This window comes from Ochotona curzoniae, unplaced genomic scaffold (genome assembly GCF_017591425.1).
Source record: "Ochotona curzoniae isolate NIBS_2020 unplaced genomic scaffold, NIBS_Ocur_1.0 contig_3498, whole genome shotgun sequence".
Lineage (NCBI taxonomy): Eukaryota > Metazoa > Chordata > Mammalia > Lagomorpha > Ochotonidae > Ochotona > Ochotona curzoniae.
Genome location: NW_024465885.1, coordinates 1,863,244 through 1,888,416, shown reverse-complemented (window position 1 = coordinate 1,888,416; position 25,173 = coordinate 1,863,244). Strand labels below are relative to the sequence as shown.

The following is a 25,173-nucleotide window of genomic DNA, read 5'->3' as shown; positions in this document are numbered from 1 at the left end:
TTCTGGAGTATTTAAAAATAGATCCCAGAAATGCAAATCAAAATGAAATATCACATCCCCCCTGTCAGAATGGCTAACATTTTTAAAAAAAGAGTAACAAATGTTGAGGAAGAGGAGCACTTATACAGTGCCGGTGGGAATGGAAACATTGTGGAGATTTCTTAAAAGATGAGAAATAGACTGACTCAGACAGACAAATACTTCATGATCTCTTAAAATGCAGGAGCTGAAATGTAAAGAACAAACACAAAAAAAGAAAAAAAAAAGAAAAAAGGTGTCTGTGTGGATCAGTATCGTGGCAAATATAGTTTCGTAAAATTTTGTATCAAACCTGTGTCAGATTAAGGATGTTATATATTCTAGTTTTAATGATCTGTGATTCCTTTATAATTTACTGTTTGTGAGCGAAATGGTCATTTTTCTATTTGGTTATTGTTCACAGCTATTGTCTGTATTCTGACTAAGGCCTTTTTGCTTTGTACCTATTAAACTTAACTGGTGAAGTATTATGTCTTTTACTGCAATGTTATATGAGATAAAATATGTTATCTCAAAAGTTAGAAAGAGAGAAGGAGGATGAGAGGGAGGGGAGGAGGGAATATCATTATGTTCTTAGAACTGTATTTACAAATCACATTGAATCTGTTAGGTACTAATTAAAAATTGAAATTAAAAAATTTCAGAATTCTGAAAAAAAAATCCCAGACATCAGACATTATATCATTTTACTCATGAATGTGTCAAAATGTGCCACTAACATGAGTACATTTTATAAACTCTTAATTCTGCCTAGAAGGTTTTTTTTTTTGAATTTTTAAAAATTTTTATTGGAAAGTCAGATTTACAAAGAGGAGAGACAGAAAGATCTTCCATCCACTGATTCACTCCCCAAGTGGCCCCAGTGGTTGGAACCAGAAGCCTCTTTCTGGCTTCCACATGGGTTCAGGGTCCTCTACTGCTTTCCCAGACCACAAACAGGGAGCTGGATGGGAAGTGGAACAGCCAGGACATACGGGATCCTGGTGCATGCAAGGCGAGGACTTTAGCCTTCACACTACTGCGCAGGGCCCAAGAAGTTTTAACGAATAACACTGCTTTATGTATCTACTAGTTCTTCTGTTTCATGGTAGAAGTTGTAGAATTTCAGGACATAATTGCTTAGTCTCAGCAATGTATTATCTATACCTGTGAAATTTCCCATTGCTCTTTCACTTGGAGATGCGTCCCTTCTCCACCAACCCTAACTCTCTGCCTGCCCCCAACAGGCACACTAAGCTGAGAACACAGCTTATCTCAGAATATATTAGACAAATGCTTTCTTCACCTTGAGGGTACTTTCACAGTGAGATGATGATGGGATATCCTTTATTCTTCTCCCACTCAACATTCTTACATTCACATGAAATGTCTACTGTTCAGGGCAAAAGATATTCTACTATATAAAATGTAGTGGAATTAACTTATGCTAAAGGCCTTCACTTTTCAAATACAAACTCAGTTATTTTTCAAAAGACAAAAAGTCATAGGTTTAAGAATAGGGCCTGCATCCCCACCAGAGTGTCTGGCTTCATTCCCAACACCAGTTCCAGATCCATGCTTTCCACCAGTGCAGATCCATGGGGACAACAGTGATGGCTCAAATAATGCATTCCACCATCCGTGACATTCCTGGGTCTCAGCTGTGGAGAGGTTTCATGGGATTGAAAACCAAAACATAAGCCTTGTATTTTGGTTAACTGGCCCTCACTGTCCCTTCTGTGAGAGTGAGAAATAAACAATCCCCTTACTAAAACTAGTAAAATTTTAGCTGGAAAATCCCTCCTAAGTGCCTGTTAAAATGTATTAAAAATATTTCTCATGACAGTCAATCTAAAAGAGTTGCATGAATCCCAATATTCTTCACATACATGCAAGTGTTTCTCTTTCTTTACAGTTTATTTGCAAATATGTTCTCCCTTCTTGCCCTCTGTAAACATAACACAACATTGTTAAGAGGCTAGTTGCCATGAGTCAGCTCAGAAACGGTTTTCCTTTAGGTGTGTAAGCAGCTAAAAAAAAAAAAATCAGATCTTTGGGAAAGGAACCATGCTATAAAAATGGAGTACTTAAAGTAGGAAACTGCAGTGTAAAAAAATCTAGGCTTCTTTCCCATCTAGCCCCACATTTCCTTGGTTTAGTTTTGGAAGGCACTTTGTCACAAGCATGTCATTATGAGTCCTCTGGGTCATGATTATCTTACTCTCTGACAGAAAACCCGACCAAACAAGCAAACAGAAAGCAACCCTGGGTTTGTATCACCCCAAGTGACTGATGATGAGTTGGCTAGGTACACAGTTTTTCCTTGTGTTCTTCAAATTTCACAAGCAGAAAAGATCACAGGATGTCTAGTCTAATTAGAACAAAACTATTTGAGAATAGGGTGAGAATTAAGAAGGGCATTTTCCAAACTGTACAAGAAACTCATAGCTAGTCCCTTGTTGCTTCTGCTAATTAGCAATGACATATAGATTGCCGAGTCTCCTCAAGGGATATGAATTGCAAGATCAAAGAAAAAACAGGAGGGAAGGGAATAGGAGGGGGAAGGTTTCTATACAGAAGCAGATGTTTTTGATAAAACAGTGGACCCTGACATGAAATATGTAGGGGAAATTCATGAACAGCGCTGTACCTAAACTTGTGTTTTGATAAGACAGCTGGCCCTGCTTCTCTTAGAAAGTCGCCTGTTCCAAATGTGGCTCAAACAACATGAGATTGTTTAGGGGAACAGATGAAACAGAATCAAGTCACAAAGGATTGCATGAATTAAAGGAACTGGACTAGAAACGTCATCTGCAGGTACGCTCTCCATCTATTACTGTTGGGTTTGTGTCACTCAGACATCTGGAGAGTGCTAACAAGAGGTTGCAGTCAGCTAGCTGCTAAGACAAAGTCAGGTAAGCGCATGCTCCCTGTTTATCCTGTGGTTGTATTCAGGCTTCTGAGTTTCCAAGTTTCATTATCTACAGCAGCCCCTGGCTAGGAATGTGGACTAGGATGAAAGAGTCCAGAGGGCCTACTCCTTTGCATTCATTCATTCATTTGTCGACTGACTCTTATGTTTTATTTTTCTTTTTAAAATTTCTTGCTATTTTTCATGATATGGTGCCAAAGGGACAAAGATCCTGCCCTCCATCCCCCATGACCTCTTATCCTTTTCCCGCATATTGTTACAATAGTACAGTCCTTCACCCTCCCGCTGCATTTAACAGAGGACTGCCATAGCCCCAGCCAAGTCCATGTGGACGCCTTAACAGTCTGCCAGGCAGATTCTGATCATGTCTCAGTTATACACACTGTAGAAATCTAAATCAGAGATTTACCAACCATACCACAAATGAAAACAGAGTCACAATGAAGGGGAAGGAAATGAAAGAAATATAATATGAAAAACATATTTCCACTGAATATCATAAGATTAAAAAAAAAAACCAACCTACAAATGCAGGTATTATGTTCTAGTTAATACATTTATTACCACAGTGGTATGGCTTAGACATTCTGAAGTCATCTTTATAGTTCACTAGGAATGAAGTAATACCTAAGTGTAATGCAGTTCATGATAACCGAGTTTCTCATGGTCAGAAAAAGAAGTTGCAAATGAAAGAGAGGCAAAGACTATACCGAACCCTATGATGCTGGATTAGCACTTACAATATCGTTGTGCACTTGTAATTATTTAATATGTCTACAGATAGATAAGGATTAAGAGAAGGGAAAAGAATGACATGATCCTTTTCTCTCATTGGAATTGGAGGTATCAACATGAACTCTTATAATTTAATATGTATAAAGATAGAGAACTATAAGGTGTGCTATGTCTGGGTAAGTTTATATGCTTATATTTTAGTATCTGCTGAGAAGACTTGGAAAGAGTGACACCGCAGTGGAAATGAGCACACCTAGCCCCCAGATTGGTTTCTAAAGATCATTCTGCTAAAAATGAACCCAGTCCCAGATCTAGGGGCATTAATATATAAGATGAACCTGCACATGTCTTGTGATGCCAGAAAGAAAAAAGTGTTAAAAAATGTTGGAAGCATGCTAAAAATCACAAAAGTGTTGACCTGAAAAATTTCCCAGTGGCAAAAGGTAGAGCAGTTTGAAGAACAAAGTATACAATATTATCTTACTACCTAGAGAATAAAATAATGAATCCAAATTGAGTAAAATGAACGATAATGTAAATATATGGGAGAAAAGGGAGACAAAATCATCATTAAGCAATACCACATAGTAACCATTGTAGGGTGGATCTGTGGCACAGTGGCTGAGCCATGACCTGAGATGCCTGCACATAAATCAGAGGGCCCGGCTTCCAAGTTTGCACTCTGCTTTGATTCCATCTTCCTGCCAATGCAGCAATCATGTCTCACGCACTTAGATTGCTGTCACCCACGTGACACCCACGTCAGGTTTCTGGCCTGGCTCTGCCCTGCTCAGCCCCAGCTATGGAGGGCATCTGAAGATTGAACTGGAGGATGGAAGATCTCTAATGGATGAAAGTTGTTTAAGGAGAAACAGGAAACTTGCACAGTCTCACAATACCTCCTGTGAGACAGCTACTACTCATGAAGGGGAAAACAGCAACTCCACATGGAAAAAGCAAGCCCAGCAGATAAAAAACTTAACCAAATAATCAATGTTAGTATCAGTCTGACATGTTACATTCTGTCTCTAAGAGAAAAAAGACATTACTGGGAAAACAGGTGATATCCTAACAGGGTCCATAGTTTAAGTAATGGCATATTTAATGATGTACCAACATTAATTTTCTAGTCTATCAAGGCCAGTGTGATGGCTCAACAAACCAATCCTCTGCCTACAAGTGCCAGCATCTCATACAGGCACTGGTTTGTGTCCTGGCTGCTCCACTTCTGATCCAGCTTCCTGCTTGGGGACTAGGAAAGCAGCAGAGGATGGCTGAAGTCCTTGGGCCCCAATATCCAGGTGGGAGACTCAGAAGAAGCTTCTAGCTCCTGGCTTTGGACAAGCTCAGCTCTGGCCATTGTAGCCAATTGGGAAGTAGGCCAGCAGATGGAGGAACTAACTCTCTCTCTCTCTCTCTTTCCTCCTCCTCTATGTAAATCTGCCTTTCAAATAGAAATAAATTAATAGAAAAATGTTTTTCTATTCTATCTGCCCCGCCACCCACTACCTGCTACATTCTAAATGGAGAGGCAGAGAGAAAGCTCCTACCTGTTGGTTCACTCCCTAAATGCAACAATGTTTGCAGCCAGGATGGGAAACTAGGAGCTGGCAGCCAGGAGTGAGGAAGTAGATTTAGTACTTCCACATGCGTGGCAGAAATCTCCTAACTGGGGCTGTCACTCCTGCCTCCCCAACAGTCTGTATTAGCAGGAAGCTGGAATAGGGAACTGGAGCCACATATGAACACAGCTAGTCTGATGTGTGGCACAGATATCTTACAGATAGATAAAGAGATATAGATAGCATATTAACTGCTAACTTAAATGCCCATCTTTTTTTTTTTTTCTTTCCAGGGGAGAGTGCGAACACAATCCCCCACTACCACAAACTATGCAGTCGAGTTCCCCACATTTGGGGAAATTGCAGGGGTCAGGACACCCAGAGTGCAATGGGTGAGCCTCGCCCTGAAAACCACCTTCATGATCATGATATTTCCCCTGCCAGGTTAGTATTAAATGCGCACCTTGACGGGTCGTGTGAAAAAAATATTTTTGTGTATTTGAAAGGCAGAGTTCCGGAGAGGATGGGAGGGGAAAGACAGAGATATTTCATCTACTGGTTCACTCTTCAGATGGCTGCAAAGGCTGGAGCTGAGCCAGGCTCAAGTCAGGAGCCCAGAGGTTCTTCTGGTCTCCCACATGAGTGCAGAGCCCAAGCACTTGGACTATCTGCTGCTGCTTTCCCAGAAACATTACCAGGGAGCTGGGATGGAAGGGGAGCAGCCGGGTCTTGAATCAATAGCTAATTACAATGCCAGTATTACAGGTGATCAATAACTATGCAGCAGCAACAGCTCCAGCTGCTTTTTAAAATCAAGTAATGTTTTAGATGGGCTGCTAATTTTGTACAATTCTGCAAGAGTGTCTAACATTCACATCCAGCAGTCCCCTGCGATCTCTTATTATATAATGGATTTTAATACAATTTCAAATTGTTTAGGGAACAAATGTCTTATTTCTCTCCTTGCTTGAGTAACATACTATGGCACTTTATTCTGCGCCTTCACAAAATGGCCTCACAAATACCCATTTCTCTCATATTTTCTCTTAGAAATCTAAACTTTCATTATAGAAGAATATAGCAATTCTATGTCTTACAAAGGACACAGAATGTTAGAGCTCCAACAAATATCCCTCAAACAATCCCAGTGACCAGTTCTGCGGTAGAGTGGTTAAAGGCAGGGCTGATATCCTACACTGGCACCAGTCCTAGTACTGGATGTTTCACCTGATCCAGCTCCCTGCTAATGTGCCTGGGAAATGAGTGGGAACTGGCTCAAGTGTGTAGGGCCCTGACACCCATTTGGGAGACCCAGATGAAATTTCTGGCTCCTAGAATAGGCCTGGCTCAGTCCTGACCTTTGAGGCATATGGGAAGTGAGGCAGCAGATCAAACACCTCTGTCAATCTGTCTCCCTCTGACTTTCAAAATAAATAAATAAATAAATAAATCATTGAAAAACATATTAATCCAAGGCTCGTGTTGTGGTTCCGTGAGTTAAACTGCTGCCTACAGTGAGAACACCTCATATGGGTACTGGTTTGGTTCCCAAATGTTCCACTTTTGATCCAGCTCCCAGCTAATGTTCCTGGGAGAGCAGGAGATGATTATTGCCCAAATCCCTGAGTCCCTGTATCCAGGTGGAAAATTCGGAAGAAGCTCTAGGTTCCTGGTTTAGCCTGGCCCAGTCATGGTTATTACAGCCACTTGGAAAATGAATCAGCAGATGGAAAATATCTTACTTTTTCTGCTTTTCCAATAAATAAATCTTTAAAAAATTAAATTACAAATCCTGAAATGTCTTTTTTGTTGTTTTGAGATATAGTTCCACAGGCTCTAGGATTTCCTGTCCCCTTCCCCAAGTCCCCTCTGCCTCCCTATTATTTGCACACTAGTATTAAAATGGGTAGTCCTTTATGAATAGTCATAAGTCCATCTTTCTGCTATTGAAATTTTTCCCAACAGGCAAGGACAATGTCAGAGAGCCCAGCATCCTATTATTAGGATATATTTGACTGTTTCACTAACAGTCCATCTTTGGTCTGCAGACATGCCTTTCTGCCTTCCTTCTTTATTCCTGAGGCCAAAATTATGACCTAATTTTGCTACTTAGTAGCTAATAGTCTGTCTGGCTTATAAAAAATTATTTATTTTTTAAAAAGATTTATTTGTTTTTAATTGAAAGGCAAGTGACAGAGAGAATCTTCGATCTGCTGGTTCATTCTCCAAACAGGCACAATGGCTGTAATTGGGCCAGTCCAAAGTCAGGATCCACAACTTCCGCTGAGAATTCTATGTAAGAGAAGGGGTTCAAGTCATTTTCTGCTGTTTTCGCAGGTGTAATAGTAGGGAGCTGGATTAAAACAGGAGCAGCTGGAACTTAACTCAGTGGCAGTATGGGATACGAGCATGACACAGAAAGGTTTAGTCTGCTATGCCATGCTCCAAATTTTTATTTTTCAAAGTGTTTCCCCATGTCTTAATCATCTTTATCACATGAAAATTCCTGTTACTGATTTCTAAGATCTTTGTAAATCTATTATCAGATTTATAAAGCTCCATGTAACATTAACATCTTTTTAGCATTTTCTTTTTTCTTTTAAGATCTATTCATTCATGTATTCATTACCTTGACTTTAAGGATGTTGTAGAATAAATAAAATACATATATGAATTCCTTCTCATCTAATCTTCTCAATTATATATCTGATATAATTTCTTTCATATAAAATGTATAAGCCCCAAATTCAGACCTTTAGCAGAACCACTTCACTGAGAAGACTGCCTAAATAATTTGAGGAGGATAGCTGTTGATCAATAAAAAAAAATCCACCATTTATTTTTACTAACAGGGAAAGTAAAAGGAAAGAAAAAGGGGTAAAATAAAATGTAGACTATTAAAAAGAGAAGGAAAGAGAATCAAGATGGCAGAATAGCATGAAGACACGTTTAAACAGATGGAGAAACATTAGCCAGGGTGAAGCAGAGAGGGCACATTCCAGGAAATAGGAGAGGACAGACTGACAGCAGAGGGGCACCTGGAGACTGCCAGACATGGGAAAACAGCAGAGACAACAGGGTGGTGTTGCAGTGACCTGACATCCCAGCAGCATTCAGCAGCAGCTATCTGAACTGCACTGGCAGCTAGAACCGCACCAGCAACCACATGGGAAGGGGAGTTCACCGAAGCTCAGGTGAACCCAAAGAACTGTTTGACCTGCTAGTTTGATTTGACCAGGAGCGAGGCAGAGCAGCAGATCCCAAACTAGCGGTACAGGAATAGGGTAGATTTCACAGCCCAGTCCCCTCCAGCCCCCAAGCTGAATTGGGTGCCATTTTGTGTCAGGAGGCCAAGGTTATGGAACAGGACTGGCATGCACTAAGATGGGAGCAAACTAATTTCTGGTTCAGTGAATTACAACAATGTGGCATCACACAGGTTCTACCCAAAACAGGTCCAGGTATCACCCAGAAATTATGGCCAGCGGATCAAGAATTCCATGCATGGCACACCAGGCACCATTTTGCACAGTGTGGCAAAGGCTTTAAGATTGCAGGGACAACAGTGAGCTGCACATGTGCTGAGCTGGGAGCAAACTCACTGAGCTCAGTGCATCGCAATGGTATCACAGGGAAAATAATACTGACTTCGGCATCTTATGACACAAAATAGATCCGTGTGGCTGTAGGACCTAATGGTCAGCAGGTTCTGGCAAGATCAGCACTGTCAACAACCTAGCTATTTAGCACTCCTGGTATCTCCCTAATCCTAAGACCTGCTCCAACTGGAAGTGGAGAAAAGTACAGACAACACTGCAACCAAAGCACAGGACCATAGGAGGTAAAGTGCTAAGGCAGGAACTGAGGCTATGGAGACCATGGTGGAAGTCTAACATAAGTGCCCAGATCTGAAACTCGCTGGAGGGAGTGGCACAAGCGACTGCAAACAAAGAAACGTGTACCAACCGCAGCAAGTAAAATTGAATTGTAAACCTGTGGGTGACACAGCTTAGACACCTGCCCTAAAAAAAAAAAAAAAAAAAAAAAAAAAATGTGCCCTAAGGAGAAGAATGAGAGGAAATACAATAACCAGAGCAAAAGAAGAGACAAAGACACAATGAACATTACTGAAAACTCTCCTGCAAAGGAGCAAGCCTTCGCCAACCTTAGAGTTAACTGGGCAAATACATCGAGAAAATGAGGGATATAGATTTCAAAACACTTGTACCAGGGCTTCATATCAATAAATGCGAAGTACATGCAGGAAATTTAAGTAATATGTCACACAGCAAATAGCAACACAGAAAGAAAATCAAACTGAATTAATGGAAATGAAGCATGCAATAGAGCAAATTGAAAATTTCAGTGGAAAGTCTCCATAATAGAATGTAGGAGGTAGAAGAAAGAATCTCAAAATTAGATATTTCGGGCCCGGCGCAGTGGCGCAAGTGGTTAAAGGTCCTTGCCTTGCACACCCGGGATCCCATATGGGCGCCGGTTCTAATCCCGGCAGCCCCGCTTCCCTTCCAGCTCCCTGCTTGTGGCCTGGGAAAGCAGTCGAGGACAGCCCAAGGCTTTGGGACCCTGCACCCTCGTGGGAGACCCGGAAGAGGCTCCTGGCTTCGGACCGGCATAGTATCGGCCCATTGCGCTCACTTGGGGAGTGAATCATTGGACGGAAGATCTTCCTCTCTGTCTCTCTGTATATCCGCCTTTCCAATGAAAAAATAATGAAAATAAATCTTTAAAAAAATTAGATATTTCTTGATACCATGGGGAAATAATCAAAAAGCTGGAATCAGAGCTCAGTAAAGCTAAAAAAAGCTTTCAAGAATTAAGAGACACTATCGAAAGTCCAAATATAGGAGTTACGGGAGTTCCTGGGATTAAGCAGAACCTGGGATTAAAGGTGTATTCAATAAAATAATAAAATTTCCCAAATCTGGAGAATGAATTTGAAAACAACATCCAGAAGGGGCACAGAACTCCCAACAGAGTTGACCAAACGCAATCTTCACCACAATACACTGATAATCAAGCATTTTCCAATCGAACATAAGGAAAAGATCCTTAAATGTGCTCATGAAAAATAAATCAACTAACATATAAAGGAGTACCAATTAAACTCACAGGAGACTTCTCACAGAAGCTACAGGCCAGAAGAGAATGAAGTGAAATATCCCAGATTCTAAAAGCAAAAATTGTCAGCCAAGGATAATGTACCCAGCAAAGCATTCCTTTGTCTTTGAAAATGAAGCAAAATTCTTCCACAGTAAAGAAAAAGTAAAAAGAATTCCAAACCTACCCTGCTAAAGACACTTAAAGGTGTTCTCTTGACAGAGAAGAGGAATAGCACCTACCAAAGCCAAAGGGAAATGCAAAGAACATCCCAGTGAAATAACAGCAGAAGACTAAAGCAATGAACAACCCATTGCTAAAATGACAGGACCAAAGTGCCACCCATTCATATTATCCTGAGTATAAATGGCTTAAACACATTAACCAAACATCATACATTTGCCGACTGGATTAAAAATCAAAACCCATCTATCTGTTGCCTACAAGAGACATATTTCACCAATAAAGATCAGCAGAAACTATATCTCATGGATGTTGATGTTTTTGTTTTTAGTTTCATTTCTTCAAAACACTTTTTTTCTAATTAAATTCTTCACTGACTGATAGGTCATACAGTAGCATCATTTTCTTCAAGAAGGTTCTTGATTTTCTTTTTCATTTCTTCAGTGACACATTAGTCATTCAGCAGCATGTTATTTAACTTCATGGTGTTATAAATTTCTTTTTTTTTCTTCCTATTGTTGATTTGTGTGGCTTTTTTATTTAAGCGGGTACATAGTAACTGTGTAATGGAGACTATCATATCCAGTGGTGTGTTGTTTAACTTCATGGCATTGTAAATTTCTGTTTTTCTTCCTGTTGCTGATTTTGTTGTGGATTTTAACTTGGGGGATTTATAGTGACTGTGTAGTGGAAACTGACATGTCCAGATGTGAGGATATGAGGCAAAGTACATCTCTACTTCTGGACTGAGGATGGACTCCTAGTGAAACTGTTAGCTATGTCTTAACAATGGGATGTTGGACTCTCTGTCATTGTCCATACCCACAATGATGGACTTAAGACTGTTTATGAGGAACTATTCTGTTGTAATGATGTCAGAGAACTGTGTGTGTGTGTGTGTGTGTGTGTGTGTGTGTGTGTGTGTGTGTGGTGGAGGAGGAGGATTTGAAGAGGGGGCAGGGGAAATCCTGCCTATGGAAGTGTATCACGAATGATAACAATAATTAAAAATGAGGATAAAAAGAGAAGGAAGGACTCCACAAAGCACTGCTTTAGAATCTGAGCTACTCATGGGAAGTACTAAAAACAGAACTTTATTTTTTGAATAGTAAAAACAGAACTGTCCTAACACCTCAAAGGAGAAGGTAAAGTTTCAAAAACTGCCAACACATTACCTTGGTAGTAAAATGCTACTCTTAAAAGGATAGTTTAAGAAGTCCCAAATTTATCCCCCAATCTCCCAAGATCCATCAGAGTATATAAAGAATAGTCCCAGAATCCAGAACATGGTCCTCCACACCATGCCAGCTAGATTACACAAAATAAATGGAATGTGTGATTTTGACACTTGTAATGTGGTTTAGAGGAGCATGGCATTTATTTTACCCCATCTCTTATAGAGCTCCTGGTCATTTATTTTATACCACAGAATGCCAAATAAGGAGATATTACAGTTCCCACCTGATGATTTTCCTTGAAAGTTTGGATCAATAACTTCTTCATTTCCCTTTTTCTTTCTCTTGCCATTTTTCCTTCATCTAGTTGAGTGTCTGCACTCTGAAATGTACTTTCTTCTGGACTCTTTCGAGAATTCTCTTCTTGCCTTGCCTTCTCTCTATTAAAAATAATATACATGTACAATAGATTTAAAAACAAGTAATTACAACCAACTATAGTGGAATCACACTGATTTTCATCAGAAAACATATATTTTTCTTTTGAAGGATTATTCCTTTATAAAATACAGATTAAGAGAAAGAAATTATCATAAAGTACCCTGAAAAGAGAAATTCCAATAGATATTTTTATCAAAGTATTTCTGTAAAGTTCAATTTGGACAAAATTTGAGAGTTAACGACGAGTAAGTATTTCCTAATATGGATTAATTTCTCTCTCTTCCTATAAGAGCTCAAGTAAGGAAGAAGTGAGATTATAACTACATGGATCTTACAAGGGTTTATGGGAAGAAACATGATAAAGCAATTAGGTGTCACTGAAGAACAAAGAGTACACAATGCCATTTATCACCATTAGGATGTTTTCCAGTGTAAAATTACTATTTTCTCCTTTGTAAAGACCATGTGTTTTGGAAGATATACTCTAAAACTATGCAATGAACAGATTTAGGATTGCTTACAAATAAGTTTTAAAAAGTCCAACCAATAGGAAAATTTTACTGATTCTTTGCAAACTATTAATGTTAATAATTACATTAGATGATTATAGGTAAATCATACTGGGCATCAAAAAAATGTAATACTGACATTATAAATCTGATTTTTTAATAAAGTGCATTAAACTACACATGCATTTTCATCTATTATGAAAGTACAATCTGGAGATGTAAAAGCCATCCACATTTCAATTCAGAAGAAACTGATGTCAGTTCTAATTTTTTTTTTATTTAATAACTTCTCCAACATTTCCTAATGTCTGTTATTATGAAGTTATTTTAATTACTTTTGAGCATAAATATTTATTTGAATTTCTGTTAATTTTCTTAGGGCAGTTTTCCTAGGACTGGAATTGTCAGGTCAAGAGATAATGCCATTCTATGGCTCTTGCTGTTTATTTCCAAATCACTTCTTGGAAAGTTTAAATCAGTTCATCCATCCAGAAGCAGAGCATATTATCTATTTCACTGCAAGCAGGGATAAGATTCTAACTTTTAAAAGAAATGACTGGTCCATGAGTTATTTGCTGAAGTGTTCTCTGTGAACACAGCATCCCGCTAACATCAAATTCACTTGCTTCACAGTTTATTTTAGGTCAGCCTAGATATTCTAGGGCTTGGGTGCAACCTAAAAAGCAAGGTTGACCTTAGAAATAGCTCACTAAAACACTGGTGATTGCTTTCTGAAAGGCATAGCATCTGGAAGAGGTCTGAACCTGGCACTTGAGGGAGTGAAAAGCAAGTCCACTGCCATGTTACTTTAAATCCAGTGGAATAAGAGCAATCAAGAACACAGGAAGGAAAGCTCTGTAGGCTGATGAGGTGGAAGGGATTATCTAACAGATGTTTCTCGCCTCTCCGTTTGAGTATTCACTTGAGTCACGGTGTTCCAGAGGACTTTCACAGTTCATGCATCAGTGCTATTTCTCAGAATAAACACGTTAGTTCTCTTACGCAGCTCATTATCTATGCGAAGATGAATAGCAGTACTACATCCTGTGAGGACTATTTCATTCTCCTTTTGTCAGATTTTTTTTTTATGTTATTTGTAGCTTGTAAGGCAATGGTGACTTTCCATATGATTATCAGAAAAACAAGACACAGACACAGCTCAGAATAGGACAAGGCACAACTGCTGAACGTGCATTATGGAATATCAAACCTTCAAATACCATTCAGCCAAAGAATTGCAAACCAATCAATAGAGTAACTATTAAAGTGTGAAACAGTGGAAATCATTATATTCCCAAGTGAAGAAAAGACTGTAGTAAATTGGCCCATTGCTGGCAATACGGTAAATAGATATAACCCATTCTAAAAGCCATTTGGCAATGTTTCAAAAGTCATATAAAGACGTATACTGTTTTACTCAGTAATTACACCCTTAAGAATTTATCCGAATAATCTAATTCAAAAGAATTAAATACTTCTATGCTTAAAGATGCTTACTACAATACTAAAATAGCTGCCATGCTTACTTGAGGGTCATTACAAAAATTACAGAAAAGAAACTTAACAGAGGGACATACAGACCTCAGGACCCTAGACAATGTGTTAGTTACCATATACAAAGAAACAAATTAAACGTTCTTCATGGTTGTAACGAAGTGTGTAAAGGGATCAAGATCAGACCAAAACATGAAAAAATGAAATTAACTTGTTAAGACAGTGGAATGCTGGGCTATTTCTCTTTTGTGTTTTGCTATTACAGTATTTGTGCATTTTTTAAACTAGAGCATTTCGAGAAAAATTCTCAACGGCTTATCATGCTGTCTTACATTTTCCAGGCTTCCTCCACAGTGCGTCTCCTCTCCACTATCTCCCTCCTCAGCTTTATCATCTCTCTCCGAAGCTCCTCCTCCTCTCTCTTGGCCTCCAGAGCCTTCCTCTTCTTTCCTTCTTGCACCAGGTACTGAGCCTCCAGGAAGGCTGACTTTTTCAGGGCCTTTTCGAGTCTCTGGAATTCCAGTTCTTTCTCGCGTCTTAAGCGATTTTCTTTTACCTGGAAGAGAAATGAACAATGGTGTAAGGTCTTTCAAGAGGAATAGAAAATGCAGAAGCTTGAAACAAATGCTCCAGTTCAGAACACAACCAGTGTGAAAGTTTCTGACCCAAGGCCCCACTGGTGAGTCAGAGGAAATCCATTTTATACACAAATTTATACGTGAAGAAAGATAAGGAAGACCTGGAAAAGTTGGGAATCTAGTAAGTCAGATCTCAAGTTCTGGATTCCTATGTATTCCTGATTTCTTATGCAAGAGGTTGTTTAAGGAGCACTGCTCCTTTTCCCTTGGTCCTATCCACATTGCAGAGGGCCCAATGCAATAGCTGAGTGGTTAAAGTCCTCACCTTGCATGTACCAGGATCCTATATGGGTGATGGTTCTAATCCCGGTGGGCTGGCTTCCCATCCAGCTCCCTGCCTGTGGCCTGGGAAAGCAGTTGAGGACGGTCCAAAGCCTTGGGACCCTTCACCTGCATGAGAGACCCGGAAGAAGCTCTGGGTTCCTGACTTTGGATCGGAGCAGTTCTAGCCATGGTGGCCGCTTGGGGAGTGAATCAATGGATGGAAGATCTTTCTCTGTCTCTCTTCCTCTCTGTGTATCTGATTTTCCAATACTAATACTAATACCAATGTTAATACTAATACTAATAGTAATAATAAAAAGAAAGAATAGGGATACTTTTTAGAGCATACATTGTGAAGGATAGAACAGTGACTTATTACCTTAAGGTTCATCACAACTTTATTCATTTCTATCATTATTTAAATATGTGATTATGTGGTCAACACAGTAGCTCAACAAGCTAGTCCTCCACCTTCAGCACCAGCATCCCATATGGGGACAGGTTCTAGGCACAGATGTTCCACTTCCCATCCAGCTCCCTGCTTGTGGCCTGGGAAAGCAGCAGAGAATGGCCCAAGTCTTTGGGCCCCTGTACCCATGTGGGAGACTTGGAAGAAGCTCCTGGCTTCTGATAGCTCAGATCCAGCCATTATGTGGCCATCTGGGGAATGAACTAGCAGATGGAAGATTTCCCTCTCTCTTTGTGTATTTTCTTCTCTGTGAATCGGCCTTTCACAAAACAAAACAACAAACCCCACTGATTCTGGGTCCTATCTGGAAATTAAAGACATGAGCATTTTGAATAAAGCACATTCACTTTTTTAAAAATTTATTTATTTATATTTATTTTTTTTCTCTTAAATTTTGCTTATTTGAAAGGCAGAGCAATTATACACACGCACACGCAGATATATATACAGAGAGAGACTGATCTTCCATCTGCTGATTCATTCCAACTGTAACAGCCTGGCTAGGTCTGAGTTAAAGACAGGATCCAAGACTCTACCCTGGTTCATCATGTGGGTGGCAGGGGCCTCAGTACTTGGGAATCTTCCACTGCTTTCCCAGGTGCACTAGCAGAGAACTGGGTTGAGTGTGATACAGTTGGCACTCTAGCAGGGAGTTATATGGGATGACAGTATTGTAGGCAGCAGCTAAATCCACTGTGCTACAACACTAGCCCCACAACTTCTCATTCCTCCATTTTTTTAAAAAATAAGTATTTATTTAAAAGGCAAGGAGTGTGTATGTGTGTATGTGTGAGGGAGAGAAAGAGACAGACAGAGATATCTTCCATCTGCCGGTTCATTTCCCAAATGGCCACAATGGCTTGGGTTGGACCAAGCTGAAGCCAGGAGCCAGGAACTCCACTGGGGTCTTCCATATGGGTGGCAGGGGCACAGGTACTTAAGCATTCTCCCCTACCTTAGCAGGAGCCTTTGTACGCAGCTTGATTGGAAGAGGAGAAGTCAGGTGCTCTAATATGGGAATGTGGGCATCAGAGGCAGTGGCTTAGCCTGCAGTGCACAGTCCTGGCCCCCAAACCTGTTATTGCTTCACAGATTTGAAAGGCTCTGAGCTAAGGAGTGATACCTGCTCCCCTGCTGCTCTTTAACTTTACCCTTATCTTACTCTCTAGCTGTGGTAAGTTTTCTTGACAACAGTTATGTATCTTATGGGCCATTCTCTCTTCTTTCTTGTCATAATTCCAAGCCAGGATGATACTTCCACCCATTTTTGTAACACTGCCAATGCTGAGTAGGCGTATCTTAGTGGTATAAGCAATGATTTTCAAATTTGGCAATCAAAAATTGGGAAAGTACATGTATAGGTGAATGATTCCAGTTCATTCTTAGCTCTGGACATATGGCAAAGCCTAGGTCATTCTGATTCCCTGAAGCTCCCTTTAAAAGTGTTGAGAGCCCAGGCTTTTTGTTTTTTGTTTTTTTTTCTTTTTCTATGACCCACAGTTCCCTTTGGAGAAGAGTGTTCCCACATGCCTTGTAATTCAAAGCAGCTGAACTAGATTTAATTCAGATCTGTCCTCCTTTTCAAATGATAATCACAAAATGAGTGTTTCAGTTGTCTAACAGAGAATTACAACATTCACCAGAATATTCATGATATTAATATATTAAGGTCACAATACAAAACCAAATTTAAGACAATGCTACCTACATTTATAACAAGAAGTAATATGTTCAAACTAATAAAGTTCAGTTGAACACTATTGGTGAAGATCAATTATTCTTTTTTTTCCAGTTATTTCCTAATCTCAGATTATGAGAATTATTTTCCTTCTGAAGTTCTTATATTTTATCTTTATTCTTTCTAACCAAATCACAGATGGCATCCTTTTTCATAATAAAGCCTAAATCTTTATTTAAGCTTATTAAATGTGTTACACAAAGACTGTTTCCTGTTATCCATTTTAATTTTGTTTTTCCCTCCCACCTGCTTATGTCTCATCTCCATGGTAAGACGAGGATCCTTCTGCTGCTTCTTGTCTTGGTTTTCCTTCATTCCAAGATCTTCCAGTATCCCAGAATTCACCACTTCTTTATGGAGCAGATGGTCTAAGAATTTTTGAACAGTGGTACTTTCCTCTTCTTCCTCCAAATAACCACAAAAATCTGAGGGAAAGAAAAAAAATGGAAGAAGGGTTAATAACTTCTAATTTTGGTATAAGATTTATAGTTATATAAAGAATTCCGATATAAAAAAAATAGAAAGCTCTGGATCCACAATCCTCATCCTGATTGTGCCAAATGGATGTGTAAAAGCCCTTAGTGACTACCTCCAGCTAAGAGGAAACAAAAATTTGCTAAGTCACTAAAGATAACTGCCAATTCTAAAAGTCAACCTAGAGAAGTGGACTGCTTTAAAAACAAAAAGATTGGGGCTGGTGTGACTGCTCAATTGGCTAATGCTCCACCTTTTTTTTTTTAAATTGGAAAGGCAGACATACAGAGGAGGAGAGACAGAGAGGAAGATCTTTTGTCTGATGGTTCACTCCCCAAGTGACCGCAATGGCCGATGCGATGCCAATCTGTAGCTGGAGCCAGGAACCTTCTTCAGGTCTCCCACGCAGGTGCAGGGTCCCAAGGCTCTGGGCCATCCTCAACTGCCTTCCCAGGCCACAAGCAGGGAGCTGGATTGGAAGCCAGGCCACCAGGACTAGAACCGGGATCCTGGCGCGTGCAAGGTGAGGACTTTAACCACTATACTATCCTGCCGGGCCCAATGTTCCTGTTTGTCCCAGCTGCTCTACTTCACGCCATTTTTGTCCCAGCTGCCCTGCTTCCTATCCAGTTCCCTGCTTATGGCCTAGGAAAAACAGTAGAGGATGGGCCAAAGCCTTGGGACACTGCACCCATGTGGGACACCTGATGTCAGATTGGCTCAGCTTTGGCTGGAGCAGCCATTTGGGGAGTGAACCAATGGATGGAAGAGCTTTGTCTCTCCTTCTCTCTGAAATCTGCCCTTCTAATAAAAATACTGGCGATGGCAGGATAGGATGATGGACCTATGACTGCTTATGAAGGAATGTACTATTATTATAATATAGGGGAAATCAGTGCAGGGGTGGAGGGAATTTGGGGCGGGCATAAGGAAATCTCAGAGTTTATGGAATTGTCTCATTAAAACACACAAACACACACCCCAAATGTTTAAGTCTATAATATATTTTGTCACATGCTTATGAGAGTAAAACCATCCCTATAGTAATAATAGTGAATGTCTGTCAATTCCAAAATTGTCCTTGTGGTCATCTGACTCTCCTTCTCTCACTCCTTCACATCTTCTATCCTGCTCCAAGCAAGCACAGACCTGCTTTCTGCCACTATAGATTGGTTTGTACTTTCTAGAATTTCATATAAATTAAATCACACCTTCTATACTCTGGTCTGACTTCTTTTAGCAGCATAATTATTTTGAGAGCTATCAATGTTGCGTCTATCAGTAGATTATTGTTTTGGATTGCTGTTGACCATAGTATTCACTGTATGGACATACCACAATCTAGTTATTCCCTCAACTGTTGATGGACATTTTGATTTTGTACACATTTTGATTATTTAAAAAAACTGTTGTAAACAATTATGTACAAGTCTTTACACATAACATGCTTTATTTTCTTCTTGAAAAATGCCTAGCAGTGGATTGGCTGATTTACACAGAAATTCTGTGTTCAAATTTTTAAGAAGTAAACTGTTTTCCAAAATGGGTTTACAGTTTCATATATCCACCAGCAGTATGGCAATATGCCAGTTTCTCCATGTTCTTACCAATACTGGCATGGTCAATCTTTCAAGTTTAAAGCCATTTAAAGAGATATGCAGTAGTAATACATCAGAGTTTCAATTTTCATTTTCCTGACAAGCAATGATATTGAACATTTTCTTTATTGATGTCTAAGTCATTCAATATTTAACAAGGTACAATGGCATGCAAGCAACTAAGCAAGACAATGTGGGATGCCGTTGATTAAGGGCACAACAAAACTCCCACTACTCACACTTCAGCAGACCTCATTATACTTACAGAAATGTTGCGATTTCTTAACACAGTGCATTACATCTTTTAGATTCCAGCCAAATATTAATTTTACTCATGTTAAGATCATGTCAGTTTTCAACATGGTTTTTGAGAAACTTCACTGACATCTGAGACTTATATTAAACACATCTTGTGTGCTGGTGTTGTGGTATAGTAGGTAAAACCATCCAATGAGATGATGGCATCCTATACGGGCACCATTCCTGCCCTGGCTGCTCCAACTGGTGGGCTGGGAAAAGCTGCAGAAGACATCTCAAGTATTTGGGCAGCCCATGTGGGAGACTCAGATGAAACTCCTAGCTCCTGGCTTCAGCCTGGCCATTGCAGCCATCTGGGGAGTGAACTAGCAGATGGAAGATATTTCTGTTTCTCTCTCTTTCTCTGTAACTTGGCTTTCAAACAAATAAATAAATCCAAAAAAAATTATCTTGCTCTTTGAACTCTTGACCAGTTTCAGTGAGGTGTGAAGGCCTGAGCCCGTCTCCAATCTTGAAGTGCTCTTTGTCATCTCCTTCCAAGAAGTTTTCCCATTTCAGTTGCTTAAAAATCCTGAACTGTCGGGTCTGTAGCAGTAGCCCAGTGGCTAAAGGGCTCGCACTGAATATGCTGGGATCCCATACGGATGCTGGTTCTAATCCCGATGGCTCCACTTCCCACCCAGCTCCCTGCATGTGGCCTGGGAAAGCAGTTGAGGACGGCCCAAGGCCTTGGGACCCTGTACCTGCATGGGAGACCCAGAAGAGGCTCGTGACTCACAGCTCCTGGCTTCAGATTGTCTCAAATGCAGGAATTGCAGCCACTGGAGAGTGAGTTAACAGGTGGAAGATCTTCTTCTCTATCTCTCCTCCTGTCTCTATATCTGACTTTGCAATAAAAATAAATCTTTAAAAAAATAAGCTTGGGGCCCGGCGGTGTGACCTAGTGGCTAAAGTCGTTGCCTTGAACGTGCTGGGATCCATCATATGCGCACCAGGTCTAATCCCGGCTGCTCCACTTCCTGTCCAGCTCCCTGCATGTGGCCTGGGTAAAGCAGTCGAGGACGACCCAAGGCTTTGGGACCCTGCACGCATATGGAAGACACAGAAGAAGTTCCTGGATACTGGCTTCGAATCGGCATAGCATGGGCCGTTGCACTCACTTGGGGAGTGAATCATTGGACGGAAGATCTTCCTCTCCGTCTCTCCTCTCTATATATCTGACTTTCCAATAAATAAATAAATCTTTTAAAAATATTTATTTTTTTTATTGCAAAGTCATATACAGAGAAAGGAGAAACAGAGAGGAAGATCTTCCGTCCAATGATTCACTCCCCAGGTGACCTCAATGGATGGTTTTGCACCAATGCAAAGCCAGGAGCCAGGAACTTCCTCCAGGTCTTCCACATGGGTACAGGGTCCCAAGGCTTTGGGCCAGCCTTGACTGCTTTCCCAGGACACAGGCAGGGAGCTGGACAGGAAGTGGAGCTGCTGGGATTTTAGAACTGGCACTCATATGGGATCCCAGAGCGTTCAAGGCAAGGACTTTGGCCTCTAGGCCATGGTGCCGGGCCCAAAATAAATAAATCTTTAAAAAAAATGCTGAACTGTCTTTACTTGGGAAAATGATAGCTTCTTTTTTTTTTAAAGATTTATTTTTATTATGTTTTTATTGGAAAGGCGGATATACAGAGAGGAGAGACAGAGAGGAAGATCTTCCATCCGATGATTCACTCCCCAAGTGAGCCGCAACGGCCCATGCTATGCCAATCCGATGCCAGGAGCCTCTTCCGGGTCTCCCACATGGGTGCAGGGTCCCAAGGCTTTGGGCTGTCCTCGACTGCCTTCCCGGGCCACAGGCAGGGAGCTGGAAGGGAAGCGGGGCAGCTGGGATAGAACCGGTGCCCACATGGGAACCCCGGGCGTGTAAGGCGAGGACCTTAACCACTGCGCCACTGCGCCGGGCCCGGAAAATGATAGCTTCTTACATGTTCATCTGCTACATCCTTATTCCACTGGTGGAATAAATTTTACTTTATCCTCAAATGCTGTTTTCATTATTCTGACTTGGCACCATCAACAAAGACCAGACTGTTGGTGACCTATGGAATACTGAAGTCTCTGCTTACTATTATTGAACTTATCTTTCCAATTTTGTCAGTTTTGTCTTACTCTATTTTTGGGCTCTTTCGTTTGTATATTTATAATAGTTGCATCTTCTACAGAGTTTTTTGTCTTAGCACAGTCTGTTTTTGTCCTAAAGTCTATTTTTTCTGATCGTGTCATCATTCCTACTCTCTTTTGGTTATTTAATAAATGAATCTTTAAAAAAAAGGCAAGCTTTTATAACTTTGTGACTCTTCCAATTGAGCATTTTGTAGTCATAAACAAAGAATGTTACCTGGTGGATTCTCCGAGTACATTTCAGCCGATTTTCAACACATTTACCTCAAAAATCACAGACTTTGAGAACATTTAAGAAAACCTCATTGGATTGATGTTATGGTGTGGCATGTGAAATCACAACCTGTAAAGCTTGGCATTCTGTATGGGAACTGATTCATGTCATAGCAGCCCTGCTTCCAACCCAGCTAATGGCCTGGGAAAAGCAGCATAAGATGGTCCAAGCACTTGTGCTCCTGCCACCAATGTGGAGATCCGGATGAAACTCCTGGCTCCTGGCTTCAGCATGGCCTAGCCCCAGCTATAGTGGCTGTTTGGGGAGTGAATCAGGGGATGGAAGACCTCTCTCTCTCCCTCTCTCCCCTGCAATTCAATCAAAATATATGACTCTTAAAGAAAGAAAAAAGAAAACCTCACAAGTTACCTATGTCTGATACTAGCTCTGCACTCAATTGTGTTACCTCTTTCATCTTTCAGGAAATAATTAGGAAGGTAATAACCTCCCTTGTAAATGACAACTGATAAAAATATAAGAAGCATTTTGTAAAAGAAAATGGGCCATGAATATTTTCGCAGAATATTCTCCACTGAAATAGTTACCCAATGATAGATGGGGAAGAGGTGCTCTTAAGCAACATTAATTGCAATTACAGTCATAAACAGAAATACAAATAATAAAGTTATATTTATTTATGTATTTAACTGAGAGGCAGACAGAGAAAATGACAGAAATAGGGAAATCTTCCATTTGCTGGTTTCAATCCTAAGTGCCTATGATAACCAGGCCTGGGTCAGGCTGAAGCCAGAACCCTAGAACTCATTCTGGACCTCCCATATCAATGACAGGGACCAAAGTACTTAAGCCCTCACTTGCAGCTTTCCTGGCTGTGCATTAGCAGGAATGTTGGAATTGGAAGCAGATCTGGGATCCAACCCAGGTACTCTGGCATGGGGCACAGGCTTCCAAGTAATATCTTAACCACCATGTCAAACACCACATAAAACACCACAAATTTATACTCAAATAATTTTCATTCAATTAATAACACCTAAAACCAATAACAAAAGTAAGTAAACACAGAAGTCAAATACTACATCATTTATCATTCAAAACAACTAAAAACAAGGGGATGGGGATCCATACACACAAAGGGGAATCCTTGTGTGTACAGAACCCTATCATAGAAACCAATAATGATTTTTAAAAGTCAAGAGAAAAACAAACAACTAAAAACATTTTTTAGAACCATTCATTAGATGGTGGAGCTTAGAACAGTCAGATACATTCTTACCATCAAACTTGTCATACTTCCAGTGACTTCTGGCTTCTTCCGTAGGAGTGACACTGAACACCGTGCTTTCAGCATCACCTTCTCCATCACTGGTTAATTCTTGCTTAAGTTTGGTGTCTAACCAGTCATTGACTAGCTCCTGAGCTATCAATAAAAGAAAAACATCTTTTAAGTATTTCAATTACTTAAGAGACTGTCTTCATTTATTAGTTTCATTGATTCAATACATAATGAATATCTTTCATGCATCACATACAGTTCTAGACTCTGGGAATATAGCTGTGAACAAAATTGGAAAAATAAACCCCCACTATCACCAAGTTTATATTGTAATTGAGAAAGAGAGATAATCATCATCATCATCACAAATAAGACAGGGCTGGCATTGTGGCCAAGCAGTTAAAAGCCATCATCAGCAATGCCATCAACCCACATGGCTCATGATCCAGCTACTCCAGTTCTGATCCAGCTCCCTACCAATGGACCTGGGAAAAACAATGGCACACAGCCTAAGTGCTTGGGTCCCTGCTACCCTCACAGGAGACTTGGAGGAAGTTCCTGGCTCCTGGCTTTGGTCTGGCTCAGCACTGATTGGTGTGGCCATCTGGAGAATGAACCAAAAGAATGTTTCTCTCTACCTCTCCCTTCTCAATCTCTCTGTAACTCTTTCAAATAAACAAATAAAAAAATGTTTCAAAAAATAAATAAGAAAAAAAAAGCAAAGCATGGAAAGGTGAACAAAGTACAGTACAGAAGATAGGGGTTAAGTTTTAAATTCAGCGGCCAAAGAAGGGTTCACGGAGAAGGATGTGATGTCGAAAGCCACCTGGATACATAAAGGGACATCCTTCCATGCAGCGGGAAAGTAAATGCGAAAGCCTTCGGGCAGGAATATTTACCACGTTAAGGAAACAGAAAGAGGCCAATGTTGCTGAAGAGGAGAGGAGAACAGCAGGAGATGAGGGGAAATAGGTAACACATGGATCAGGTTCAGGGTGGCAATCATCAAATTAACCCCACAGTGGACAAATGGCAATGTCTGGAGTAATTTTTTAAAGACATCTTCACTTACTTAAGCGATGGAGAGATGGAAAATGCCCATCTGCTGCTTCACTCTCTAAATGCCTACAATAGGCTTGGACTGGGCCAGGCTGGAAATCAAAGCAAGAATACAAGAATCCCGTGTAGGTCTTCTACACGGGTGGTAGGCACTCAGTCAGTTGAGTCATCACCACTACCTCCCAGGATCTACATTAGCTGGAAGCTGGAGCTTGAAGTTAGAGTTGGGTACCGTAGCCCAGTGCTCGGAGGGAAAAAATAAATGAATCTTAAACACTCCAATATGTGACACGGGCATCTTATTGAGAGCCTTAATCACAAGGCCAAATGCCCACGCAGATCGCATTTTTTGTCCGTCACAACTGTGGAAATGATACTGGTATCTAGTATGGAGCGGCCAGGGCCAGTGTTAAACATCCCATACTCACAAGGACAGACCCTCGCAATAAAAACTCTTTAGCCTCAAACAAACCAACCCCCCTCCCCCAAAAAAGACAAAAAGGTAAAAAACTGCACATGCTGAATAAATGAAAAAGCAAACTAAGTGACTGGAGACATAAATGACCCAAACGGGAGTTGGTTTGTGGGATGATCTTTCCTGCACCACAGTGGCCTCTTCCTTTCCATATTGATAATTTCTCCTGATCCTTTTAAATCTCTAAGTGGCAGCGTTCTTTGGAGCATCAGTATCTAAATTAACGGAATTCTAAAAAGCAAGTGCTTTTAGAAGATAGAGATGGCTTCAGGTTTTCTTCCTAAGGAATAAAACTGTTCTTACGAAATAGTGGTCAAATTATTTGTGCAATGCCAGACCAA

General features: G+C 40.4%; 1 protein-coding gene and 1 non-coding gene across 3 annotated transcripts in view; both read right to left on the bottom strand.

Annotated features, from left to right (window-relative positions):
• Nucleotides 1-25,173, bottom strand: part of CCDC191 (coiled-coil domain containing 191) — an 89,767-nt gene that overhangs the window by 49,986 nt on the left and 14,608 nt on the right. For both annotated transcript variants that reach the window (XM_040980453.1, XM_040980454.1), the window contains 4 exons: nt 23,299-23,442; nt 17,523-17,701; nt 14,500-14,723; nt 12,010-12,163 (listed from right to left, as the gene is read on the bottom strand). In XM_040980453.1, the coding sequence (XP_040836387.1) occupies nt 12,010-12,163; nt 14,500-14,723; nt 17,523-17,701; nt 23,299-23,442 (701 nt within the window). The remainder of the gene's footprint in view (nt 1-12,009; nt 12,164-14,499; nt 14,724-17,522; nt 17,702-23,298; nt 23,443-25,173) is intronic.
• Nucleotides 5,538-5,699, bottom strand: LOC121156952. The gene has a single exon (XR_005883942.1). It is a non-coding gene; the product is annotated as a U1 spliceosomal RNA (small nuclear RNA).